At 48.3% G+C, this 27,018-nt stretch overlaps 1 protein-coding gene across 1 annotated transcript in view; it reads left to right on the forward strand.

Annotated features, from left to right (window-relative positions):
- The window catches only part of RAB11A (RAB11A, member RAS oncogene family), a 44,306-nt gene extending 17,288 nt beyond the window's left edge, over positions 1-27,018 (forward strand). Inside the window, exons 2-5 of the mRNA XM_030189788.1 lie at positions 7,364-7,559; positions 9,178-9,371; positions 10,813-10,893; positions 26,259-27,018. Of these exons, the coding sequence (XP_030045648.1) occupies positions 7,364-7,559; positions 9,178-9,371; positions 10,813-10,893; positions 26,259-26,398 (611 nt within the window). The 3' untranslated portion in view covers positions 26,399-27,018. The remainder of the gene's footprint in view (positions 1-7,363; positions 7,560-9,177; positions 9,372-10,812; positions 10,894-26,258) is intronic.

The following is a 27,018-nucleotide window of genomic DNA, read 5'->3' on the forward strand; positions in this document are numbered from 1 at the left end:
CCTTAGCTGATAGGGTATCTATATATTTTCCCCAGATCTTCAAAAACTGATTCTTTCGTTTTGGGGATCCCCTGGCTTCTCTGGCCTCCCACATCAGAAGCTGATGCACCATATTCCGCCAGTGCCAGAATTCTGGCACAGCCTCCGAGGTCCAATTTTGAAGTATGCATTTCTTTGCCAGAAGACATCTCTTACGAAAAAATAGTGTTTCCTCTGAGGTATTCCCTCTAAATGACCCATAGATATCCAGCAACATTTGTGAGGGGGTTCCTATTATTTCACAAGACAGCAGGTTTGACAGATAGTTGGCCACTCTAGACCAGAAGCCCTGTATGACTTCACAACTCCAAAATGCATGATAGAATGAGTTTTCTGTGATTTTACATCGTAAGCATATTGCATTTTGTGTTCCCCCACATTTTGCTAGTTGAACTTGTGTGAAGTAGGCTCTATGAAGTACCCGAAATGCACATTCCCGATATTGGGCTCCACTTACTAAATTTGCAATACCCTTCACTTGTCTGTTAATGTCCCAATTGGGGAGGGCTATTCCCAAATCTTTCTCCCACCGTTCTTTAACTATTTTCAAGTTTTTATTCATCCCCACCGAACCTAATGCCTTATACACTTCAGAGACTGATGGCTCAGTGTCCGAGATTTCCTCAAAGAATTCTTTCAACTTGGACCCTGATTTTTGTCTCAATTTCTCCCCATCTAAAGAATGTATAAAATGTTTCAGCTGGCAATAAGCAAAAGTGTCCCCCCATTGCATCGACTCATTACCCAGTATTTGTTCTCGCGATTTTATCTGCCCTTCCTCGCCCATTATATCTTCCAAATACATTATTCCTCTTTCCTCCCATCTTTTAAATGCTGGATTCTCCAAGCCTGACACAAATTTAGGGTTCCCCCGAATGGTCATTAATTCCGTGACTTCAGTGTCCACTTCCAGACATTTTCCCAGAAACTGCCACGCCTCACGTAGCGGCGTCAACAACAAACTGTGACTTAGATGTTTAGGGATCAAAGATCTCTCCACTTGCAACAATGACACCAAACGATATGGAGCATAGTATGCCTCTTCCATCTCTAGGGGGGTATAACTATTCGATTCAAAAAGCCAATCTCTAATATGTCTCAATAAACATGCCATATTATATAGTTTCATGTTAGGCAAGCCTAGTCCCCCCTGTGACCAACCCCCCCATAGCAGCTGGAATTTCATTTTCGCCTTTTTGTTCGCCCAGCAAAATCTCATTACCAGTCTGTAGAACGTTTTCAGATCTTTGTTCAACAGCCTAAGAGGAAGGGTTTGCATGACGTATAGCCAGCGAGGAAGAATTACCATACGTATAAGCCCCAAACGACCTATCAAAGAAAGTGGCAAGGTTTCCCATTTTTCCAGCTGTTGTTTAGTTTGAGCCAAAAGTTGTTTTATATTAAGTTTATAAAGGTCCCTAGTCTTCGTTGATAGCAAGATTCCTAAATAGCGGAAGTGCCCCCTTGCCCACCGCAACGGGAACATCCCTGGCCAGGTTCTATTCATCTCTTCGTCCACAGCCAGTGCCTATGACTTTTCCAGATTTAACTTAAGACCGGAGAAATCCCCAAATTCTTGCAATGCTTCTAATAAAGCTGGTAACGATGTCTCCGGTCTCGTGATCACAACTAACAAGTCATCAGCAAAGGCCGCCAATTTGAATTTTACCGTACCCAAGGTTACACCATGAATTTCTGCATTAGAATATACCTCTCTTATCAATGGGTCCAAATACAATGCAAACAATAACGGTGACAAGGGGCAACCTTGACGAGTTCCTCTCTCTATCCTCACATTTTCTGAACAATTACCATTCACCATCACTCTCGCTTTTGGTGAGGTGTAAAGAGAATTAACCGCTCCCAAAAACCATCCGTCAAATCCATATTTTTCCATTACTGTGAACAGAAACTCCCATTTCACACGATCAAAGGCCTTTTCCGCATCAAAGCTTACTACGAGTGCTGATCTATTTGCCTTACCAATCTGTTCCAAAGAGATTAGAATCCGCCTGAGATTCTTAGATACCACTCGACCTTTAACAAAACCCACCTGTGCTTCGTGCACCAGTCTTGGCAACACTCGACCCATTCTGTTTGCCAGTATCTTTGCAAAAATTTTAACTTCACAGTTTAATAATGATATGGGTCTATAAGATTCAGGTAAAGTCACATCCCTCTTGGGTTTCGGGATTAATATGATACGCGCTATATTCAATTGGTCTGGCAGTGACCCCTTCTCCACCCATTCATTATATGCTTCCACCATTGGTGGCAGAATGGTCTCTCCCATCAATTTATAAAACTCTATCTTCAAACCATCCGGTCCAGGAGTTTTCCCTGATTGACTACTTCCAATGGCCCATCCCACCTCATCACTAGATATAGGGGCATTGAGCTGATCTCTCTCCCCATCAGTCAGTCTCGGAGAATCCAGATTGTCCAAATATAAAGTACTGTCAAGGCCTGAATTATCCCTTTCTGCATATAATTGCTGATAGAAGTTCTGGAAAATATCTCGGATTTCCACGTCCGAATGGCATAGTTTACCTGTCTGATCTTTCAAAGCTGTTACTGTACGGGTAGCCTGTTTCCGAGCTATAAGTCGCGCCATCATCTTCCCACCTTTACCCCCAAATTTGTATAATTGAAATTTATAATAGGTTTGTGATTTCACCTCACGTTCATGGATCAGCGTATTCAGCATCACCTGTGCCCCTAGGAGCTCCTTTCTAGTATGAACGTTTGGAGTTTCACCAAATCTTTTCCGTAACGTACGAATCTGGGCCTCTAATCTCAAAATTTCTTTGTCCCTTGCTTTTTTAAAATGGCTGACATAGCTGATCATTTCTCCTCTCATGACAGCCTTGGCTGCTTCCCAATAAGAGGAGGCACTCTCAACTGAGTTTTCATTAGTAGCTTTATATTCATCCCATTTAGCCAACAATCCCTCTTTAAAGCCTATATCTTTGACTAAATAGCTCGGAAAAGACCACCATCTCATTTTCTCTTCCATCCCCGCTGGTTGCCACTTCACCCATACTTCTGCGTGGTCTGAAATAGCGTATGGTCCTATTCTCGACTCTCTAACCCCTCCCAGCAGTGATCGAGACATCAGTATATAATCTATCCTCGATTGGGTATTATGCGCCCTTGATATATGAGTATAGTCCCTATCTTGTGGATGTAACACTCTCCATACATCTAACAGGTCTAATACAGTGCAAAGATTGGGCAGCCCTCTCGAGGGCCAGTGTTTTAGCGTAGGAGGAGGCTGAGATTTATCCAGTTCTGGGTCACACACCATGTTAAAGTCCCCTCCTAGGATTAATGGGATGGGGTCTACTGCAGTAAGTATGTCCACCAAACTTCTGTAAAATTGAGCCTCAAAGTGGTTGGGAGCATATATGCTGCCTAATAGTACCTGCTGTCTTGCTATTATCACCTTACCAAAAACATAGCGCCCCTCTTGATCTTTAGTCACATCACTCATTTCTGTCACCAGCCCTTTCCTGATTAGAATAGCTACTCCTCCCTTTTTCCCTTTAGCTGGTGCGGCTACACACTGTCCTACCCACCACCTAGCCAGCTTTTCATGTTCTTTATCCGAGAGATGTGTTTCTTGTAAAAGAGCTATGTCAGCTTGAATTCTTTGCAGATATTTCAAAATTTTTGATCTTTTGATGGGTGAATTAATACCACCCACATTCCATGTTACAATTTTTATCATTTAAGGAACATAAAAGCATCCTATTTGCCATTGAAACCTTTTATCTTCTGAAAGAGGCCACCCTAGCCCATGACCCCTCTCAGTTACCTCTGTGTGCTGTAGGTTAGTGTGTTCCAATTCCTCTTTACCTCTGTAGTGTTTATATTTACCCTTTGAGTTTTCCGTCTTATGACAATCTGAATCCCCTTCCCTTATAACTCCCCTGCTCCTCCCAGATCCCCCTCCCCATCCCCTTTTATTATCCCTGCTAATTCCCCCCAAGGAATTTAGTCACGTTTGACCCCCCCCCCCCTTGCTATTCCCCGCTCCTTAAACCGGTTTAACTTGTACTCTCATTTACATGTAAGAGCCTCTATATTCCCTTTAACTCCCTTTTCCCCAGATTTAAAGTTTACAGTTTTCCCATATATTATCCCGCAAAAATGCTCCAATCATGTGAACCTACTACAACTTCCTATAACTGTCAAACAATTTTACCATTTCAACCATTCTTTGATTATTCTCTCAGTTCTGTTAGCCTGCAATGAAGTGCAGAAGTATATAAAACCAAAACAGTTATCTCAACTCTCTTCCGCATATCATCATGTCTTCATCCATAGGCTTGGTTCCCAACTTTAACAGACTGTATTTCACCTCCCTGGTGTTGGGTCAATCAGCCGATCAGATAATTAAACCATTTGTTCTGTAATAACTCAGCAAAGCCGGAGGATTTAAATCTTGATCTCTTTAGTCCTCTTATAGCAGTCCCTTTCTCTCCTGCTTCTCTCCAATCTATTTCTCCGAAGCCTGCTGGTCATTCTCACTAATATGTCCACTTCTATTATATTTCAGAGTTGCCAACATCCCAGTATAGTTACAAATATTACTTCTATGGAGCTCCAATTAGTTTCTCCATTGTCTTTTAATTCGCATCCCAATGCTCCTCTTTTGTCCAAGAGTCAGCAGCAGATCATACTTCAAAACTTACTTAAATTATTCTGCGCATTGTAAATGTCCGCCGCTTGCCGCCAAAGGAAGCAATTCTTTACTTGAATAACTTTCAGTTGTAACATGTGCCTTTCTTTACCTTATTCATCTCTCGTCTGCAGCAGTTGTTTTACAAAGTCTTGTGCCGCTTGTGTTGTTTCATAGGTTTTCGTCGCAGACTGATGGGTTACCCGTAGTTTCGCCGGGTACAGCAAGGTAAATTTAACCTTATGTTGGATTAATTGGGAGCAAATTGGTGAAAAGCTCCTTCTCTTCGCCGCAACTGCCGCCGAGTAGTCCTGGAAGCAAAGGATTTTTTGGTTATTGTATTTAAGAGCCATACCTCCTCTCATAGCTTGCAATATCGCTGTTTTTTGAACAAAATTCAGGAAACGGCAGATAACTATCCTGGGTCTGGCGTCACCCGCTCTCTGCATCCCCATGCGGTGTGCTCTTTCAATTTGCAACGGGCCCAGCTCTGTGCTCAATTTTAGTTCTTTCATCAGCCATGTTTCAAGAAAAGTACGTAGTTCTTTATCGCTGATTTCTTCGGGGAGCCCCACGAAGTGTAAGTTGTTACGTCGGGATCTGTTTTCTAGATCCTCGAGTTTCTCAGCTTGATCTTCTACCAGCTTTTGAAGTTTAGCATATTTTTCTTCTACAACTCCCGTACGGTCTTCCAGGGCCCCCGTGCGCTGTTGGTGCGCTACCAGGTCTTGGCTCAATTGCGCCATATGATTTTGTAATCCCTCCAGTTTTGAATTCAAGCCTTCCAACTTTTTATCTAGGATCGCCTCCATCGCGGTCGTCACCTCTCCCACAATCTCCGCTGCCCACGCCGACCCGACTGCAGAGGTTGGCGGGCTCGCTGGGGCCGCCATTTTGTCTTCCAGCGCTTTACTCTTGTCTCTGTCCTTTTTTAGCGATTTAGCCGTCATACCTGCTATCAATTTCTCTTTCGGCCGCAGAATCTTAATGTGTCAGCTTTCCGCTAGCAATTGTGGTTCACACCGCCTTGTTTCTGGAGTTAATTCGATGGGAATTACAAGGAGGTACCTGGAGCTAGTCTAGCCTCGACCGCTCCGGTACATAGCGTCACGTGACCTCTATTTAAATCTTTTTATTAAAGTATAAAAAGGAACAATATGCTGTGCAACTGTTGTGTATAAGTTACAAATAGAAAACAATAACAGCAAGCAGCTATAATAACCCTCCACCACCCTCTACCCTTCCAACCCTGACAATAGCTGACTTCTGCTACCCCAAGGAATCCTAATCCACCCTGTTAAAATGTCCAGGGGTACAAAATACAACCCGTTCTATATGCCCTAGAGGGGAGAAATATGCCCTAAGAAGCACTGTTATGATTTTTTTTAAATTGTGGATGAATAAGAAGTCATCCACACTTAAGATTCAGTGTCGCTCTCCATCTTCCACAGTCCTTCCTGCAATAGAAGACGTCGTCTTCTTAGAAGATGTACAGAATCCCCCATGCAAATTTTGCTAGTTGTGGCCAGCATGCTTGCTTATTTTTCAAAAAAAAATCAAAATATCGTTGTCTGCATCACTCAAACATAAATAACAGGCTTCAAAGTCGCAGGAACACAGACCAAGCAAAATATTGGGAATTACAATTTAAGTTTGTGTTGAGAGCACACATACCGCCCAGGAGAGCGTTCCATATGGGGGCCTTGCCGGATGGAGCATGCCCCAGATGTGCAGCAGAGGGAGCAACCCTGGGACATATGTTTTGGGGCTGCCCGCGAATCAGAAAATTTTGGAAAGACGTGAGTGGCCAGATAAATGCTATTTGGTCCACGAGCTTGGATATTGGATGCTAAGCTCCTTTTTGGACACCCAAGGCTGTTGGGGCCCCCAATTAGGGGATGCCGAGCATTCGTCATGCGCACGGTAATGGTGGCTAAGAAAACAATACTGCAGGCCTGGTTGTCGGCGGAAGGCCCGACAGCATCTCAGTGGAGAAGGCAGATGATCCACTTGTTGCGCACTGAGAACCCAACGACCCTCTGTTACGCGAGCCTTCTGGGCCTGTTGGACCCCATTTTGGCTTACACTAACACCCCAGACTAAGGGGCAAATAATGAACATGTGACTGCTGCCTTAGAGCAATTAGAATATGGGATCTGCGAAATAAGAAACTGTGACAGTAAATGGATGGGGGGGGGGGGGAGTATAGGTATGGGGGAGGGGAAGGAGAGGGGGGAGGAGGGAGGGAAGGGGTGAAAATGTAAAAGTTGCTGGAGAGATAAGTGGACCTTTGTATACTGCTAATGTGCTTGCCAGGGAAGTTATGTTATTTATAATACTAATTGGAGAGGAAGTTAAGCACGGTCTAGATATGTTTGCTGTGATCTCTCTAATAAAAATTATTGAAACATAACAGGCTTCAAAGTAGAAAACGACACGGGGACAAAGTTTGTCCCCATCCTCACTCCGTCCCTGCCCTGTCCCCATTCTCTTTGGAGTATATGCTTTGTCCAGTCAGTAAGATTGCGTGATTGGCTTTCTTTCTCTACGGCCTTGACTCTTCTTCTTGGCTACGACAAATCTCCATTGTTTCTAGAGCTCTCTCCTTGTGAAGTCTGACCCTGCCTTGTTCTCTTCCAGTTGTGCTTATCGGTGATTCAGGTGTAGGAAAAAGTAATCTTCTGTCTCGGTTTACCCGCAACGAGTTCAATTTGGAGAGTAAAAGCACCATCGGAGTGGAGTTTGCTACCAGAAGCATCCAGGTGGACGGCAAGACGATAAAAGCACAGATCTGGGATACAGCGGGACAAGAGCGGTATCGAGCTATAACGTCTGCGTAAGTGAGGTTGTTCTGCTCTGATTCTTGTACTGCTAAAGAGGGCGGCACCTTGAAACAAGTAGACTACAAGACATCAGAGATAAATTCCCAAAGAGACGGTACTGTCAGACAGGTTTCATAGAGTTTTTTTTTAATAAGCTGATGGGCAAATGCAGTAGATGTTACTTAACCTTTTGACACTTAACACATCGGACTGGTCTGGAGTGGGACATATTTGGGTTAAGAATTGATTGAGTGGCAATATGTAATAGAATAGTGGTCAGAGGACTCAGAGAGACGCCCCTGCCTTTGCCATGGTGGTTTCCATAGACCATACTGGGGAAAATGGTTGTTTAGAAATTATAACATTTCTATATTTTATTTGTTACATTTGTAGCCCACATTTTCCCACCTATTTGTAGGCTCAATGTGGCTTACCTAGTACCGGAGAGGCCTTTGCAGGCTCCGGTGTGAACAAATACAGGGTGATGTTGTGATAAGATCAAGTTCATGTGGCACAGCCACCCTGGTGGCCTTGGGAATAGAATAGATACATCAAAAGAGATGAAAAATGGTCAATGGTTCAGGTCTAAAGTGTAAAACTGGGCATTTGGGATCAGAAAGATGAGAGGTGGAGAGGTAACTGCCTCCCCTGAACTAAAGGTGTAATGTAGCAGCAGCAGAAAGTGGGAGGCAGTGTAGTGTGATACCTTATCTGGAATATTTGTCTTCTGGAGGCTGGACCTTTCTGAGGCCGCGGAGGATGGAAGCAGTTCAGAAAAGTCACAAAAATGATACAAAACTTGTAACACAGAGAGAATTTAGGCACTCAAAAACAGGGGCGTAGGCAGACATCGGCAGGAGGGGGGTCCAGAGCCTGAGGTGAGGGGGCACATTTTAGCCCCCGCTCCACCACCACCACCAACAACAACTTTGAACCCCCCCCTGCCGATGACCCTCTCGATTCCCCCCCCTTCTGCCGCCACCGTCGCCTACCTTTGCTGGCAGGGGACCCCAACCCCTGCCAGCTGAGGTCCTCTTCTTCAGGCGCAAGGCTTCGTTCTGTTTCTGAGAGTCTGACGTCCTGCATGTTGCACGTGCAGGACGTCAGACTCGCAGAAACAGAACGAAGCCTTGCAGATCAACCAGCAACGCAGCCGCTGGCTGATCTGCAAGGCTTCGTTCTGTTTCTTGCGCTGGAAGAAGAGGACCTCGGCTGGCGGGGTTGGGGTCCCCCGCCAGCAAAGGTAGGCGACGGCAGGGGAGGGTTGGCGGCGGCAGGGGGAGTTGAGAGGGTCGTCGGCAGGGGGGCCCAGGCCTCCGTGGCCCCACATAGGTACGCCACTGCTCAAAAATCTTCTGGAGAAGAGGAAAGTGGGATATGATGGAAGCCTACTGGGTAGGTTTTAGTCTTGAGTGCAGGAAGCGAAATCTTTCTGTAGAAATGGAAATTGGAAGGAGAAGGAGTTATGACCTGAATTTGCAGCAAGGGAAAAGTCAATAGGAATAGGCCACCAGCAAAGGCAATGTTGACATTTAAACAAGTGGGAAAAATGGGAGGGGGTTTGACAGTGTGGAAGGACATCTGTCTCTCTTTAACCCATTCTGTGTGCTGGTTTCTTCTGTTATCCTGCAGGTACTACCGGGGAGCTGTGGGTGCCCTCTTGGTATATGACATCGCCAAGCACCTTACCTATGAAAACGTGGAGCGTTGGTTGAAAGAGCTGCGAGACCATGCCGACAGCAACATTGTCATCATGCTGGTGGGGAACAAGAGCGACCTGCGTCACTTACGAGCTGTGCCTACAGATGAGGCCAGAGCATTCGCAGGTTGGTGTTGTGGTACAGTGGGGTTGTCGTCTGGACCTTGCGTTTTCAGCAGGTCACGGAGGTGTTGCAGGGGACTGAGCAGCTCTTATCTCAGGATTGAGAGGCTTAGCAGAAACCTGCAGTATCTCATGTCTGGGCTTTCTCTAGGATAGAAAATTTTGCAACTTGTTCATTCTGTCCTGCGATGTTTGCATCAAGTATAAAGGCAATGCAGTAATCCTTAACCCTGCACGCGGGCCTTGTCAGATACTACGCTGGCCTGTGCAATATATCCAGTGGTGTACTGGTAAATTTTTAACAGGCTGTCTCCCCAGGTATAGCCAGCCCTGCAATTTGGGGGGGGGGGGGGTCCACACAGAGGTGGACTGGGGGCCCCAGTCCACCTCTGCATTCCCCCCCCCCCTAATTACAGGACTGGCTGTACCTGGGGAGAGAGCCTGGGGGGCAATGCATTACTCTCTCCAGGGAAAAAATGCCATAAATAAGTAAATAAATTGATAGAAACTGAATGTTAGGCACCTGATTCTCATGACACGATGTCTTAGTGGTCTTTTACCAGGAGAGAGAAAAATCTCTGCATGAATATTACACATGCTAGGGTGTCCCTATAACCAGCCCCTCCAAACTGGTTACGATTTATAACAAGTTACTACTCTATTTATGAAAAATTATTCTGTTATTATACTTCCTCTGTGTACAACCCTGTGCACAAGTTGGCATGTTTGAAAATGTAAGTGAGTTTAAATACAAATTCAACAATTTTTTTTTTTTTTAATAGTATCCTCCCCACCCCATCCACCTACCTAACTATTCCATACCTCCTCCCCAGTCCCCCGAGCCACAGGGTCCCGGCACATACCTGAACTGAAGCCACCCTGGTGGTCTAGTGGATTTTTTGGGGCAGGAACAATCCCCCGTCTTTCCTGCCTGTTCTTTAAAATGGCTGCCGAGACTTACAACGGCAGCCTCGCCAAGACTTCAGTGGAAGTGTCGGCAGCCATTTTTAAAGAATGATGCGGTTGCAGGAGGGTCAGCGCCAGCAGCGGGCAGGAAAGACTGGGGATCTTTCCTGCCCCGAAGAATTCACAAGACCACCAGGGTGGCTGCCTTTAGGTATGTGCCGGGACCTGGCTCACTGGAGGGAGAGCCCTGCCTGAACAACTGGCTCGCAAAATGTTAAAAAAATTTTAACTGGCTCTTGCGAGCTGGCTCCAGCACACCACTGAGTATATTCCCATTGTGGAAGCTCCATACTCTTGTTTTCTGCCTGCAAAATCTAAACAGTCTGTAATGGAGAAAGATTCAGCACTTGTGTGTTCAGAGGGGACTTCGTTCTCTTCCTTCTCTCCAAACCCCCAGATACAAAAGCCTGGCTTTGAAGGGCAGGGGTGGGTATCATCAACTGAAATATATAACACGTATTCCTTTTCCCCACAAACAGAAAAAAATGGCTTGTCGTTTATAGAGACATCCGCGCTAGACTCTACAAATGTGGAAGCTGCTTTCCAGACTATCCTTACAGGTGAGAGGCTGTGATCGTGTCAGTGATGTAAGAGTGAGGTTCAGTCCTGTCATGGTGTGAGATGCTGTGTTTCATGTCAGGTGCAGATTACAGTCTACAGAGTTGTGATCTGTGCTCAGCCTTTGGGCAAAACAGAGGGTTGAGCACAGCTTCAAGATAAGGAACTCGTAGTCCATAGATGTGGCCAGGGGTTGGGGGCCCTTCTTGGCAAGAGAGAGAGGCCTCTTGTACCAATCCTCAGTATTGTGACCCAGGTGTAATTAGCTGGTCCAGAGAGGTCTGTTTGTTGTAGAATTGCAGGATTCACTACAAGCTAGGGCAGGACAGGTGAGCGTAAGTGAGGTTTGTAAATGTTGTTTTTCTTCTTTCAGCAGTGGAGGAGTAGCCTAGTGATTAGTGCAGTGGACTTTGATCCTGGGGAACTGAGTTCGATTCCCACTGCAGCTCCTTGTGACTCTGGGAAGTCACTTAACCCTCCATTGCTCCTGGTACAAAATAAGTACCTGAATATACGTAAACCGCTTTGAATGTAGTTGCAAAAACCTCAGAAAGGCAGTATATCAAGTCCCATTTCCCTTTTCCCCTTAATCAGAACCTACTACTAATCATTTCTAAAGCGCTACTAGACGTACGCAGCGTTGTACACTTGAACATGAAGAGAGAGTCCCTGCTTGACAGAGCTTACAATCTAATTAGGACAAACAGGACAAACAAGAGATAAGGGAATATTAAAGTGAGGATGATAAAATAAGGGTTCTGAACAAGTGAATAAGGGTTAGGAGTTAAAAGCAGCATCAAAAAGGTGGGCTTTTAGTTTAGATTTGAAGACGGCCAGAGATGGAGCTTGACGTACCGGCTCAGGAAGTCTATTCCAGGCATATGGTGCAGCAAGATAAAAGTAACAGAGTCTGGAGTTAGCGGTGGAGGGGAAGGGTGCAGATAAGAGAGATTTACCCAGTGAACGGAGTTCCCGGGGAGGAATGTAGAGAGAGATGAGAGTGGAGAGGTACTGAGGAGCTGCAGAGTGAATGCACTTGCAAGTCAATAAGAGGAGTTTGAACTGTATGCGGAAATGGATAGGAAGCCAGTGAAGTGACTTGAGGAGAGGGCTAATATGAGCATAACGACACTGGCAGAATATTAGTCATGCAGCAGAATTTTTAACAGATTGAAAGGAGAGAGATGGCTAAGTGGGAGACCTGTGAGAAGCAAGTTGCAATAGTCTAAGCGAGAGGTGATAAGAGCGTGGATGAGGGTTCTGGTAGTGTGCTCAGAAAGGAAAGGGCGAATTGTGATGATACTATAGAGAAAGAAAAGACAGGCTTTAGCAGTCTGCTGAATATGTGCAGAGAAGGAGAGGGAGGAGTCGAAGATGACCCCAAGGTTACGAGCTGATGAGACAGGGAGGATGAGAGTGTTATCCACAGAAATAGAGAATGGGGGAAGAGGAGAGGTTGGTTTAGGTGGAAAGATGATAAGCTCGGTCTTGGTCATGTTTAAGTTTCAGATAGTGGTGAGACATCCAGGCATCAATGTCAGACAGGCAGGCTGATACTTTGGCCTGGATTTCGGCTGAGATTTCTGGTGTGGAGAGGTAGATCTGGGAGTCATCAGCGTAAAGATGGTACTGAAAACCAAGAGATGAGACCAGAGTACCAAGGGAAAAAGTACAGATGGAGAAAATTTGCAGCTGGAGTCTGGCACCTTGAGCCTTCATAGCAGTCCAGGAATGTCCCCTTATTTGTATGATGGCCCAAGTTCTCGTTGTTCCTGGGAAGGTCCCTTTTTGGCTGGGGGATGGCTCCTGGGATGCTGAGCCTGAAACACAAATTTTGACACCCACATCTCCAGGCCCCCTGAATGCCGCCTTTTGTAGGGTTTGGGAACACTACAGACTCGAGTAGTGGATGAACTGAACTGGGAATTACACCTCTGTCACTTGCAAGGTAGTTGCACAGCCCTGGGCTCAGCACATTGGCTAATTGGGGGAGGAATTAAAGTGTAGGTGGGGGATTAAATTGGATAGACTAGTGGTAAATTAGTGCCAGCCAGCTGATGTTAAAAGCAACTGTGTGGGGTGTTTCCCTCTGCATACCTGCAAGATCACGTCAGCCTGATGGCAGTACTTAACCTCATTATTGTATTTGTATTGGGCTTTCCCTAGAGAGTCCATCCCACTTAATGAATCATTAACTGGCAGTGCCAGTATTGTGTGCCTGGAAATCACAGTTGAAAGGTTACTGAACCTCTTCCGTGTCACCTCTGATCTTTCTTTTCTTGTTTGGCATTAAGTTGTTCTATGGAAATAATTTTAATTGTGCCTGTAAGAATGATGAGATCTGCCGGGTATTTGTGACCTGGAAACAAGATGCTGGGCTCGATGGACCTTTGGTCTTTCCCAGTATGGCTGTACTTATGTGGTGCCTTTTTTGCAGGCAGCGTCTTAACAGTCTGTATCATTCTCTGCCAGAGCTGCATTCAGTCACCTCTGCTGTGTAACGTGGCCACACGGCCCAACACTTGATCTGCGTGGCACAGCTTCTAAAGGAGAATGAGGAAAAAAGCTATTGCATCACTCTCCTTTGCACACCTGAGTACAGGGTTGTCACTAGTCTCTAGGCACTCCTGGACACACAGTTTATGGGGCTTATTGAAACTCTCACAGTCGGAGCCAGGATTTAATCTTGTGAGTCTTATCTTATCACCTGTCCCTACCAAACACTTTTTTCTAGCGCTCTGAAGATAAGAACTGCCAAACTGGATTGGATGAAAGGGACTCGGAAAATGTAGGTGGAACCTGGTGGCCAAAACGTTGTCTCTCTGCTATTGAACCCCTTTCAGTTCTTTGCTGTTTTGATCCAGCAAACGGATTCTACAATCTGTGACGAGATAACAATGTCTCGGGGCTCGTTTTGGTGGATAATGGCACTATTAATCTGAGCATGTGCCTAGCTGCTGCTCGGTCTGTGAGTGTGCGACCAGGAGCTGCAGATCACGTTTACATTCTCGCTTGCCAGCTGGTCACTGCTGCTCTTTGTCTCCTTTTATTTATTACCCCAGGCAACTGGGGGAGGTTGTTGATTTTTGAGTATCTAGATAGTCACCAGAATGTATGAAAATGTTCTTCCTTAGCATCCCTCCGGACCGGCCCAGGATTGGACTGATGGGTTGTGCCAGCCTACCAGCAGGTGGAGACTGAGAAAAAACTCTGACTCTAGATAGCCAATAAGAGCCCTGGTCATGTGACCTTAGCCTCAGTATTTTCTCAGTCTCCCAGCAGGTAGGAAGCGAGCCCATTAGTCTCTTCTCTAATATATAGGTTTCTTTTCTGTGTATCTTCTTTTCTGTGCCTGAGAAGTATTGATTCCATATCATCATGCTGATCAATCCATAGACTGGTGGGTTGTGTCCATCTACCAGCAGGTGGAGATAGAGAGCAAACTTTTGCCTCCCTATATGTGGTCATGTGCTGCCGGAAACTCCTCAGTATGTTCTCTATCTCAGCAGGTGGTGGTCACACACAGCAGCAGCTCTGGCTAGGTCTCCAAGCCTAATCTTTAGGTTTTGTTGAGTGCCTGGGGTTGAGGGCTCTTCTTGAGCAAGTGCAAACCTGGTGGCGCCAGGTCCCTCCTTTTCTCCCCCTCCCGCTGGCTCCGTTAAAAAAAAAAAAAATTTTGGACATCCTTAAGGGCGTTTATTTCGACGTTTATTTAAACGTGTATTGCAGCTACTCACTGGGACACCAGGTCGTTACAGCTCGGAGCGAGAAGCAGGTAATTTTTACCTTTTTATAGCGGGCAGGGGGTTCCCCGATCGATCTCCACGTGGCCTATGGCGTCGGAGGGCGAGGGCGCGAAGAATCGCTCCCCGGACCGCGTGTGCGCTTCTAGCGGGGATGCGGGGGTTTTAAAGTCTGATTCGCCCTTGTTGAGTGTCAGTTTGGAGGCCGGTCAGTGTCCCGGGTCTTCCTCCGGTGCGGCGGTTTTTCCCGCCATAAACGCCCATCCCCCGCTGCTCGCCTCCGCCATCTTGGCCGGCCACTCTGCTCGGACGGCTTCTTCTTGGGCTGCCCTTGAGCTGGGAGACGTTCATGCCATGGCCGCCCTTGATTTGGGCGACGGCAAAAAAGCGGCTAAAGTTAAGCGCCGTTCTTCCCGCGCGGCTCCTTCGCGGAGTGTCGCGCCGGACGCCATCTTGGATGCGCAGCATGTTTCTCCCCCGCTCTTGCGAGCGCCGGTTGAGGGTGCATCTAGGGCTGTGGCCCAGGCTGCTGAAATACACAGTCTGGGGGGTTTCTCCCCCGAGTTTATTTTGCTGCTGCATCAGGCCTTCCTTATGCAAAATGCTGCCCCTTCTCCCTTGTCCGACAAAGGGGTTGAGGCCCCCGGAAGTAAACGCCCTCGGGTGGATTCCCAGGGCTTAGAAGACTCTGTCTCCTCTGATGTAGATGAGGGCAGCGTATCTGAGTTCTCCCAACGGTCCTTTGGGGATTCCTTGGAGGAGACGGATTCCCGCTCGGATGGAGCGGATGACCCCTCTGCAGCGCGGATCTTTCGCTCAGAGGATTTGCCCAACCTGTTAGTGCAGGCCATGAGCATTTTGAAGATTTCCTCTCCAGAGGACGTCTCTCCCTCAGCCCCTGTTGGCTCCGCCATTATGCTGGGGACGAAGCGCCCGCCTAGAACCTTCCACATGCATGATGCCATGCACACCTTAATTTCGGCTCAATGGGATGTCCCGGAAGCGAGCCTCAAAGTGGCTAGGGCTATGTCCCGCCTCTATCCTTTGCCTGAAAGTGAACGTGAGGCCTTTCTTTGGCCTACCGTGGATTCTTTAATCACTGCGGTGACTAAGAAAACGGCGTTGCCGGTGGAAGGTGGCACGGCCCTAAAAGACGCCCAAGACAGAAGATTGGAGGCGGCTTTAAGGTCGTCCTTCGAGGCGGCTGCCTTAAGTTTGCAGGCCTCAGTTTGCGGCTCCTATGTGGCCAGGGCGTGCCTGACGATTGTGCAGCGGGCCTCCCCCTCGGATCCTTCCTTGAGGGCTGATTGGCCGGCCCTGGAATCGGGCTTGGCTTATTTGGCAGACTTACTGTATGATGTCTTGAGAGCCTCGGCTAAAGGCATGGCTCAGACAGTCTCTGCGCGGCGGTGGCTTTGGCTGAAACATTGGTCTGCTGACCACGCCTCTAAGTCCCGCCTGGCTAAATTGCCTTTTAAAGGCAAGCTGCTTTTTGGGGTCGAGCTGGACAAAATTATGACCGATCTCGGCACGTCTAAGGGCAAGAGGTTACCAGAGGTCAGGGCTCGGGCCAGTGCTCACCCCGGTAACTCCAGAGGACGGTTTCAGGAAGCCCGTCGGTACCCCCCGGGCAAGTCGGGCTCCTCTGCCCCCTCTTCCTTCAAGAGGAACTTCTCCCCCAAGCAGCATTCCTTTCGCAGAGACCGCCGTCCCGGAGGTGCTCCCTCCGGTCCTCCCCCAGGGTCTCGTACCCAATGACGGGGTCCTGGTCCATGGCCCAGTGCAGATTGGAGGACGCCTGTCCTCGTTTCTGGGCGAGTGGACCAGGGTAACTTCAGACGTTTGGGTGCTGGAAGTCATCAGAGACGGCTACAAGCTAGAGTTCTGCCGACCCTTAAGGGACGGGTTTGTACTCTCTCCCTGCAAGTCTCCGGTCAAAGCTGTGGCAGTGCAGCAGACCTTGGACAACCTGATCCGCCTGGGTGCAGTCGTTCCGGTGCCAGAACATCAGCTTGGCAAGGGACGTTACTCCATTTACTTTGTGGTACCAAAGAAAGGAGGTTCTGTACGGCCTATCCTCGACCTCAAAGGGGTCAATCGGGCCTTGAAAGTTCGGCACTTTCGCATGGAGACTCTCCGCTCTGTTATAGCGGCAGTGAAGGCAGGGGAGTTCCTGGCATCCTTGGACATCAAGGAAGCGTACTTGCATATTCCCATCTGGCCTCCTCATCAACGCTTTCTGCGTTTTGCAGTCCTGGGCCGACACTTCCAGTTCAGAGCCCTCCCGTTCGGGTTGGCTACTGCTCCGCGGACCTTCTCCAAAGTAATGGTGGTCATCGCGGCCTTCCTGCGAAAGGAAGGAGTACAAGTCCATCCTTATCTGGACGACTGGTTGATCCGAGTCCCCTCTTATGCAGAGTGCGGCAAAGCTGTGGACCGGGTGATTGCTCTTTTGAGCTCCCTGGGGTGGATCATCAACTGGGAGAAAAGCCAGCTGCGCCCGACTCAGTCCCTGGAGTATCTGGGAGTTCGATTCGACACCCAAGTGGGCAGAGTGTTCCTGCCGGACAATCGGATTGTCAAACTTCAGGCTCAGGTGGACCAGTTCTTAGTAGCCTCTCCGCTTCGGGCTTGGGACTATGTGCAGCTGTTGGGCTCTATGACGGCCACGATGGAAGTAGTGCCCTGGGCCAGGGCTCATATGAGACCACTACAACACTCTCTGCTGCAGCGCTGGACTCCGGTGTCGGAGGATTATGCTGTGCGCCTTCCCTTGGACCCAGCAGTGCGCAAGGCGCTGAGCTGGTGGCTGAAGACAGACAAGTTGTCTGCAGGGATGCCTCTTGTGACCCCGGAGTGGATTGTCGTCACGACGGACGCCTCTTTGACGGGCTGGGGAGCCCATTGCTTGGGAAGGACAGCGCAGGGGCTCTGGTCTTTTGCAGAGGCAAAGTGGTCTATCAACCTCCTGGAACTCAGAGCCATTCGGTTGGCGCTTTTGGAGTTCCTCCCGGTACTGGCGTTGAAGCCAGTACGGGTCCTGTCGGACAACGCCACGGCTGTGGCCTATGTCAACCGCCAGGGAGGTACCAAGAGCGCCCCTCTAGCCAAGGAAGCCATGAATCTATGCCAGTGGGCGGAAGCGAACCTGGAACAGCTGTCAGCGGCCCACATTGCCGGAGTCATGAATGTCAAGGCGGACTTTCTCAGTCGCCATACCTTGGATCCCGGAGAGTGGCAGTTATCGGCTCAGGCGTTCTTGGACATCACGAAGCGCTGGGGCCAGCCGAGCCTAGATCTGATGGCGTCATCGGCCAATTGCCAAGTGCCGCGCTTTTTCAGCAGAGGACGGGACCCTCGATCTCTGGGAGTAGATGCTCTTCTCCAACAGTGGCCGACACAAGAGCTTCTCTATGTGTTCCCGCCCTGGCCCATGTTGGGCAGGGTACTAGACTGGGTGGCAAAGCATCCGGGCCGGATAATCCTGGTGGGTCCGGACTGGCCCAGACGTCCCTGGTATGCGGACTTGATCAGGCTCTCAGTGGACGACCCTCTGCGGCTGCCAATGGAGCAGGGCCTGTTGCATCAGGGTCCCGTGGTGATGGAGGATCCCTCCCCCTTTGGTCTTATGGCCTGGCTATTGAGCGGCAGCGTCTGAGGAAGAAGGGCTTCTCAGACAAGGTCATCGCCACTATGCTGAGAGCGAGGAAGCGCTCTACTTCTACTGCTTACGCCAGGGTTTGGCGTACCTTTGCAGCGTGGTGTGAAGCAGGCTCACTTTCTCCCTTCACTGCTCCAATTTCTTCAGTGCTGGCGTTCCTGCAAGAAGGTCTGGAGAAAGGCCTGTCGCTCAGTTCCCTTAAAGTCCAGGTAGCGGCTCTGGCTTGCTTCAGGGGCCGCCTGAAGGGTGCTTCCCTGGCTTCGCAGCCAGATGTGGTACGTTTTCTCAAGGGAGTTAATCACCTGCGCCCTCCTCTGCGCTCAGTGGTGCCTGCGTGGAATCTCAACCTGGTGCTAAGAGCCTTGCAGAAGCCGCCTTTTGAACCCTTGTCGAGGGCATCTCTGAAAGACCTGACGTTGAAAGCAGTCTTTTTGGTGGCTATCACTTCAGCCAGAAGAGTTTCCGAGCTCCAGGCACTCTCATGTCGAGAGCCTTTTCTGCAGTTCACTGAGGCAGGAGTGACTATTCGCACAGTGCCTTCCTTCCTGCCCAAGATTGTTTCTCGCTTCCATGTGAATCAGCAGCTCTGTCTCCCTTCCTTTCGTAGGGAGGACTACCCAGAGGAATACTCTGCTCTCAAATATCTGGATGTGAGACGAGTCATCATCAGATACTTGGAAGTGACCAATGATTTCCGGAAATCGGATCATCTGTTTGTCCTGTTTGCAGGTCCTCGTAAGGGTCTGCAGGCTGTTAAGCCTACAGTGGCAAGATGGGTCAAGGAAACCATTGCAGCGGCTTATGTGGCCGCGGGGAAGGTGCCGCCTATCCAGCTGAAGGCTCACTCCACTAGAGCTCAGGCGGCCTCGATGGCAGAGGCCGGGTCTGTCTCCTTGGAAGAGATTTGCAAGGCGGCAACTTGGGCATCGGCCCATACCTTCTCCAGGCATTACCGCTTGACTGTGGCTGCTCGGGCGGAGGCCCGGTTTGGAGCTTCAGTGTTGCGGTCAGGGATTTCAATGTCCCGCCCTGGGTGAGTACTGCTTCGGTACATCCCACCAGTCTATGGATTGATCAGCATGATGATATGGAAGGTAAAATTATGTATCATACCTGATAATTTTCTTTCCATTAATCATAGCTGATCAATCCATAGCCCCTCCCAGATATCTGTACTGTTTATATTCTGGTTGCATTTCAGGTTCAAGTTTAGTCTTCAGTTCCTGTTCAGGAGGACTTCGTGTTCAAGTTTTTTCAATTGGATTCTTCAAGAGTTGAGACGAGTTTGTGTTACAGTGAGCTGCTGCATTCCTCTCCCCTCCGTTTTACGGGGCTGGATTGAGACATAAATTCTGCCGGCGCTCCCTCCCGCTTCGTGCGGCTGTAGGGCAGCTTTGTACCCCTCCCGCTTCGGCGGTGTTAGGGTCAGTCAGCTCCTCCCGCGGTTGCAGGATAAGCCAGATCCCCCCGCATTGGCGGGGTGGTGTCCCTCCCCCGCTCCGCGGGGATGAGCTGGACGGATTCCCCTCCCCCACTTGTGTGGGGATGAGCTGGGTTAATTCCCCTCCCCAGTTTCGGCGGTGGTGAGCTGGGCAGAGTGTCCCTTTGTGGGTATAATTCTCTAAGTGCTGAGTCCTGCGGATGGAGCTTTGATATCGACATACTGAGGAGTTTCTGGCAGCACATGACCACATATAGGGAGGCAAAAGCTTTGCTCTCTATCTCCACCTGCTGGTAGATGGACACAACCCACCAGTCTATGGATTGATCAGCTATGATTAATGGAAAGAAAATTATCAGGTATGATACATAATTTTACCTTAGAGGCTTTTCCCAGATTTTTCTCATTATTTGTAGCCTCTGGGGTGTTACACTCGGGTGTCCCGAGTCTCTCCCCCCTTCCTCCCCATCTCCCTCGTGTGCAGTGATAATTATTAAAAATATATACTTAAAAAAAAAAAAAAAAGAAAAAAAAGGGAAGGGCCACCCTTTCTGAGGAAAGGTGTTCGCCTTTGGGAGAGGCAGCCAGTGTAATTTAAAAGAGGAATCTGTTTTTTCCCCTCTGACCTAACGAGCATTGAGCTTTGTTTGAGGCAGCTGTAAAAAAAAAAAAAAAAGAGCACTAAGACAAATAGCCAGCCTAAGTAGAACTTGCAGTCTATTGATTGGGGCCAGAATTTATTTCTGTTTATTTTGCTGAAGCTATCGCTGTTTTTTCTTGGGGAGCATTTAAAAAAAAAAAAAGAAAAGTCTCCCGCGTGAACCGCGCCGGCGCGTGCACGCGCGTGCTCGTTGCTTACTTCAATATGTCGGAAAAGTTGAAACGATGTTCTGTATGTCAGCGTCGGGGAGTTAATTCCTCCGGCGCTTGTAAGTACTGCACAGCGCATGATTCCTTCGTCCCTTCGTCGGTTTCGGGGGCCAGTGCGGCGGTTCTTCCTTCTCCCTCGTTATCTTTGCCGCTGAGTGCGGAGGCCTCAGGCGCGGTATCGGGGGGGGTGGTGCTGGAAGTTTGGCGCGAACGGCGGCCATTTTGGTTCCTCCTCCGGTTTCTCCTTCGGGGGGTCAGTCTCTTTCCCGCACTTCAGGGGCCTTAGGGAATCCAGAATCAGGGGCGATGGTGCAGGCTGCAGGCACTCAGGCAGGGGGATTTCCTCCTGAGTTTGTGCTGCAGATGTACCGCGCTTTTCTTATGCAGAAGGACAAGGCAGGAGCAGCAGCGCCAGGGGATCCTGTTAGCTCTGTTCTCCCTCCCAAGAGACCTAGGGATTGGGACTCGCAGTTGGATGTTTTTTCTCACCAGGATCAGGATATGCCCCTTTTAGAGGAAGAAGAGGGTCTACAGGACCTAGCAGATCCTTCTTGGGAGGATTTTCCCTCCTTAGATTCAGACTCAGTGCCCTTGTCACAGGGGGAGGATCCCTCGGTGGCTAGAGTGTTCCACAAGGAGGACTTGCAGGAACTTATTTCCATGGTAGCCTCAACGTTGCATTTTGAGGATCCGCTCCCTGTCTCAGAGGTGCGGAAGATTGATGTTTTGATAAAGGGATCTAGGTCTTCCTCTAAAACTTTCCCTATGCATCAGGATATTTGGGAGGTTATTAAGGCACAATGGGAGGCCTTGGATGCCGTTTTTCGTTTCTCCAAATCTATGAATCGACTTTATCCTGTCCCGGAGGCGGATGGAGCTCTGCTTAAGCTTCCCGTGGTGGATGCCGTGGTCTCGGCGGTTACTAAGCGCAATACGGTCCCTGTGGATGGAGGGACTGCTCTGCGGGATGCTCAGGATAGGAGGCTAGACACTCTTCTAAAGAATAGTTTTCATGTTTCTTCTCTGGCAGTGCAGGTGGGCATCTGTGGTTCTTTGGTGGCCAGAGCTTGTTTTCGTTGGGCGGAAAGAGTTTTGGATAGATCTTCTGATGATCTAGGTGCTATTGATGTAGAAGTGGCCAAGATTGAGACGGGCTCTGCCTTTTTAGCCGATGCCCTATATGATCTGTTGAGGGCATCTTCTAAGTCCTTGGCCTTGGGGGTCGCTGCTCGTCGCTCCCTCTGGTTGAAAGGGTGGTCGGCGGATGCAGCCTCTAAATCTAAGTTAAGTAGATTCCCTTTTCGTGGCTCTTTCTTGTTTGGAGAGGAATTGGATAAGTTGGTGCAGTCTCTAGGTGACGCTAAAGTTCCTCGTCTCCCGGAAGATAGGCCTCGGCTGCCTAGTCGGGGTGCTTTGTTTGGTCGTCGTGGTATTCGTCCTTTCCGTAGATTTCTATCTGATAGGGGTCCTCAGACGCAGAGGTCTCGATTTTTTTAACAGAATTCAGTCCTTTCGGGGTTACCGAAGAGCAGGTAGATTTTCTTCCGCGAATTTTCGCTCCCCATCCCGTGCTTCCCAATGAAGGTGCGAAGGACTCTCCACTGGTCCCTGTGGGAGCTCGTCTTTCACAGTTCTATCAGAGGTGGGTCCACATTACTTCAGATCAGTGGGTCTTGGACGTTGTTCGAGACGGTTATGCCTTAGAGTTCGCAAGGCCTATTTCAGAAGCCTTTCTGGAGTCCCCCTGTCACTCTCGCTGCAAAGTGCGGGCGGTTCGGGAGACTCTGCAGAGGCTCTTAGATCTTCAAGCAATTTATCCAGTTCCTCCCTCGGAGCAGAAGCGGTGTCGCTATTCAATTTATTTTGTGGTTCCAAAGAAAGAAGATGCTTTTCGGCCGATTTTTAGATCTCAAGGCTGTCAATCGGGCGCTCAAGGTCACAAGCTTTCGTATGGAGACTCTTCGCTCCGTCATAGTGGCAGTTCGCCAAGGAGAGTATTTAACAGCATTAGATCTCACAGAGGCTTATTTGCAAATCCCGATATGTCCGGCTCACCACCAGTTCTTGCGCTTTGCCATCCTAGGAAAGCATTACCAGTTTCGAGCTCTGCCCTTTGGTCTCGCGACGGCTCCACGCACGTTTACCAAGGTTATGGTAGTGGTGGCAGCGGCTCTCAGGAAAGAGGGAATCCTCGTTCATCCTTACTTAGACGACTGGTTGATCAGAGCGAAGTCTTATCAGGAGAGTTGCCAGGTCACTTAGTGAGTGGTAGCTTTCTTGCAGTCCCTAGGTTGGGTAGTGAATCTGGCCAAGAGCCGGTTGGTTCCCTCTCAGTCGCTAGAGTATTTGGGAGTCACCTTCGATACAGAGAAGGGTCGAGTTTTCCTCCCGCAGGGAAGAGTCTTGAAGCTCAGGTCTCAGGTTCTGGGATTACTTCATCAGAAAACCCCGTCGGCTCGGGATTATCTGCAGGTTCTCGGTTCGATGGCAGCAACAATAGAGGTAGTGCCCTGGGCCAGATTGCACATGAGGTCTCTTCAGTGGTCCCTGCTCTCCCGGTGGTCTTCTCAGCGACATCCTCTCACGATGAAGTTGTTACTCCGTCATCCAGAACGCAGCTCTCTTTGCTGGTGGCTACGAATGAAGAATCTCTCGGCAGGAATGCCGTTGGAGTCTCCTCGGTGGATACCATTAACAACAGATGCCAGTCTCCGGGGCTGGGGAGCTCACTGCCTGGACAAGTGGACCCAGGGGCTGTGGTCCCCGCTGGAAGCAGCTCAATCCATCAATTTCTTGGAGACCAGGGCGATTCAGTTAGCCCTGCAGCACTTTGGTCATCTCCTAGTAGGCAAGGCGGATCTGGACCCCGGTTCAGCATCTTCCTTTTCTTCTGAAGAGAGGTGACTGTATCTGGTAAACCGCTGAGCAGCCCCAGCACCCACTTGTATGTGTGTATTGGGGGGGGGGGGGGAATCTGGAAGCCTGAACACAGTAAATGACTGAGGGCCGGTGACTGCTGACCACCCTCACAATGAGGCATATTTTCAAAGCACTTAGCCTTCCAAAGTTCCATAGAAACCTATCTTCTTTTAGAAAGGATGTGCAAGTTGGAATTGATGTCAGGATGCCTCAAGTTTTACCCGTATTAGAACAGAATCTGCTGACCTAGAGGGTGTTTAAAAATATAGGTTTAATGTTTGTGTCGGGTTCATGCAGGGTAAACAGCCATTTAAGAAGTAGAAAATGTTGATGAGTTGAAAACCAGGACATACACTTTTTTTTTTTTTTTTTAGCCAGTTTAGGAATCTGCATCTTCTGACACTGTCACACACCGCAAACCCTTGCAGTGTGTGTGGGGGGGGAGAGACAAAAACCACTGGGGTTAAGAGGCAGTCTCCCCCTAATCTCGCCAGTGGAGTGTTGCTCAGTCAGAGCAGTTTGCAACTGAAATGTGTTTGTAGCAGTTGTAAATCCTGCTGTCCATCTGTTAGGACATTGTTTTGAAACAGGGAATAAATGTGTCCTGCCCAGACCATGCCCTCATGCCACTTATAACATGGGAACCTAGAGTTTTATGAAAGATACATGTTTAAGCATGTTGCAAATGTGGATAGCCCTTCTAAAATGACCCTTTCTGCCAGGGGCACAGTCTCCGAATGGATTTGCACATACCATGACAGTAATGAGCCTCACTCATTATCTTGTTGGGCAGACTGGATGGACCGTGCAGGTCTTTCTCTGCCCACACACAGCAGGGAGTAGGAAAGGAAGGCTCCTCCAAGAAACCGGGAAAGACGTATATTGTAAATCAAACCTTTATTCCAAGTTACACAGTGGAAAACTGAACTCGACACAGCTGTGTTTCGGCGCTAAAAAGCGCCTTCCTCAGGAGTCTTATAGTGTACAGCTGATTTTGTATATTCTATTATCTGTGATATATTGCTGTTACGTAATACCGGATATAGGTATTTTATCCGATGTCTCTGCCAAAAGAAACCTCTGTTATGTGTTGATTGCTCCAGCACTTCTCTTCAAAAGACTCCTGAGGAAGGCGCTTTTTAGCGCCGAAACACAGCTGAGTCGAGTTTTCCACTGTGTAACTTGGAATAAAGGTTTGATTTACAATATACGTCTTCCCCGGTTTCTTGGAGGAGCCTTCCCTTCCTATTCCCTGCTGTGTGCGTTTCCTTGCAGTCTTTGTGTCGTCATCTACTATGTTACTCGTGTATGTGTGGTGATGGAGTTTAACACCTCGTGGGACAACCGATGAGCTGTGACTGTTGAATGATTGTATTATCATCTCTTTCCTGTTTAGAGTAGTTCCCAGTAATCACATACATAATACAACAAGTGTAATTATATAGCCAGTATGCATAGTGAAGCAGAAAAGATTTAGTTTTACATATCCTATATAATAAAATGTACCTCCAACATTCTGAAGCTGACTGCATGGCTGAGGCATTCCTGCTCTCTGTATCCATCTCCTGAATTGACATCACTTACTTCCGTGTTCGTCACAAGCAGAAGTGACCAACCACATGAGCTGTCTCGGCTTCAGAATGTTGGAGGTGCATTCCATTAAATAGGATTGGTCAGTTCCTTTCCTATATAATAAAAGGCACCTCCAACATTCTGAAGCTGACTGCATGGCTGAGGCATTCCTGCTCTCTGTATCCATCTCCTGAATTGACATCACATACTTCCGGGTTCGTCACAAGCAGAAGTGACCAACCACATGAAGTTTCTCGGCTTCAGAATGTTGGAGGTGCATTCTATTACATAGGATTGGTCAGTTCCTTGAAGCACAGTCAGAGCTCAGCGTCCTGCACAGTAACGCTCAGACACCAGAGAGAAAGGGGGGGGTCCTGACACCAGAGAGAGGGAGGGAGGGGGTAAGTATCTCTGTCACACACACACACTCTCTCTCTCACACAGTCAGTCTTTCTCTCTCTCTCACTCTCACACACTGTTTCACACTGTATCACATTCACTCTCTATGTGTCGCACAGTCACTCACACACTCTCTTGGTCTCAGAGAGTCTGTGTGTCACACACACACTCTGTCTCTCGCACACACTGTATCTGTGTGAAATACTCTCTCTCACACCGTGTCTCACATACGCACTTGCACACACTCATTCTCACACACACACACACTCTCTCTCACAGACATACTCGCACCCAGACTCACTCTTTCTCTCTCACACACACTCGCACATTCACTCTCTCTCTCACACACAGTCACTCTCACATACACTCTCTCAAACATACACACTCCGAGGAAAACCTTGCTAGCGCCCGTTTGATTTGTGTCAGAAACGGGCCTTTTTTTACTAGTCATATATAATTTTATTTTATTTTTTAACTTCCTGTTCATCACCTGCACAACAGGTGGTTTGGTTCTTAACATGATTTGGGGGGATTTTTTTTTGTCTGGTGACCTCGGGGTTATCTACTGTTCTTGAAATATGTGGCTAAGCTTTTACAACCTATCGGTGGCTTTTCGCCAGTAAAGTGTAGCTGTAATAAGCAGGATTCTGGGCGGTGACCTGAAGTGACCTTCCTGTGCAGAGGCCCAGCACACTGTACGATATTGTAATCCTGTTCTGAACCAAAATATTCACTTTTTGTATTTCTTATTTTTTCATCTAGAAATCTATCGTATCGTTTCTCAGAAGCAAATGTCAGACCGGCGTGAGAATGACATGTCTCCAAGCACCAATGTGGTCCCGATCCATGTTCCCCCAACCACGGAAAACAAACCAAAAATGCAGTGCTGTCAGAATATATAGCAATCAAATTCATAAAGGCTGTGTAAATTCCCCATGTCCAAAGTTTAATTATATTTACAATTCATGATTACTATTTTTATTTTTGTTCTTTGAATGTTGTCCACGTTGTAAGAGTCATTGCTGAGACCCAACCTTTCCACCATTGTGCGTTTTCCTCCTGTCAGCCCAAACGGGGTCAGATGCGAGTAGGCCAGAAGGTCCGAGGGGGACCTGCAGGAATAGCTGAGCACGCATGGCTAATCTTTCTGCAAGTGATGGTGCTGGAGGGAAATGGTCTTGGATTGGCCCTCCTTTTCCAGTAGGGGGCCTGGTTTTCAGTTATCCTCCGTGAGCATTCATCTATGTAAACAAACGCCTTTCACGACTCAGACTTTTTGGGGAATTATGGAGCAATGGCTTTGAGACCTTCTCTGGCTGCTAAGCTTGTATTCTGTAGTCCAAAACTAGTTGGTTCAGCACTTGAATAGATGTAGCTCTTTGAAGAGGGGAGTGTGTAACTGCATCCTATCATCCCAAAGTCGTTAAGAGACCAGCTTCCTGCTACTGTCAATATTTTACAGACTCTGTTGCTAATGTAGCACCTGATCACTCAGTTTTCTCCAGCTCCTTCCTGTATGTTC

Source organism: Microcaecilia unicolor, chromosome 1 (assembly GCF_901765095.1).
Source record: "Microcaecilia unicolor chromosome 1, aMicUni1.1, whole genome shotgun sequence".
In the NCBI taxonomy this organism is placed as follows: Eukaryota; Metazoa; Chordata; class Amphibia; order Gymnophiona; family Siphonopidae; genus Microcaecilia; species Microcaecilia unicolor.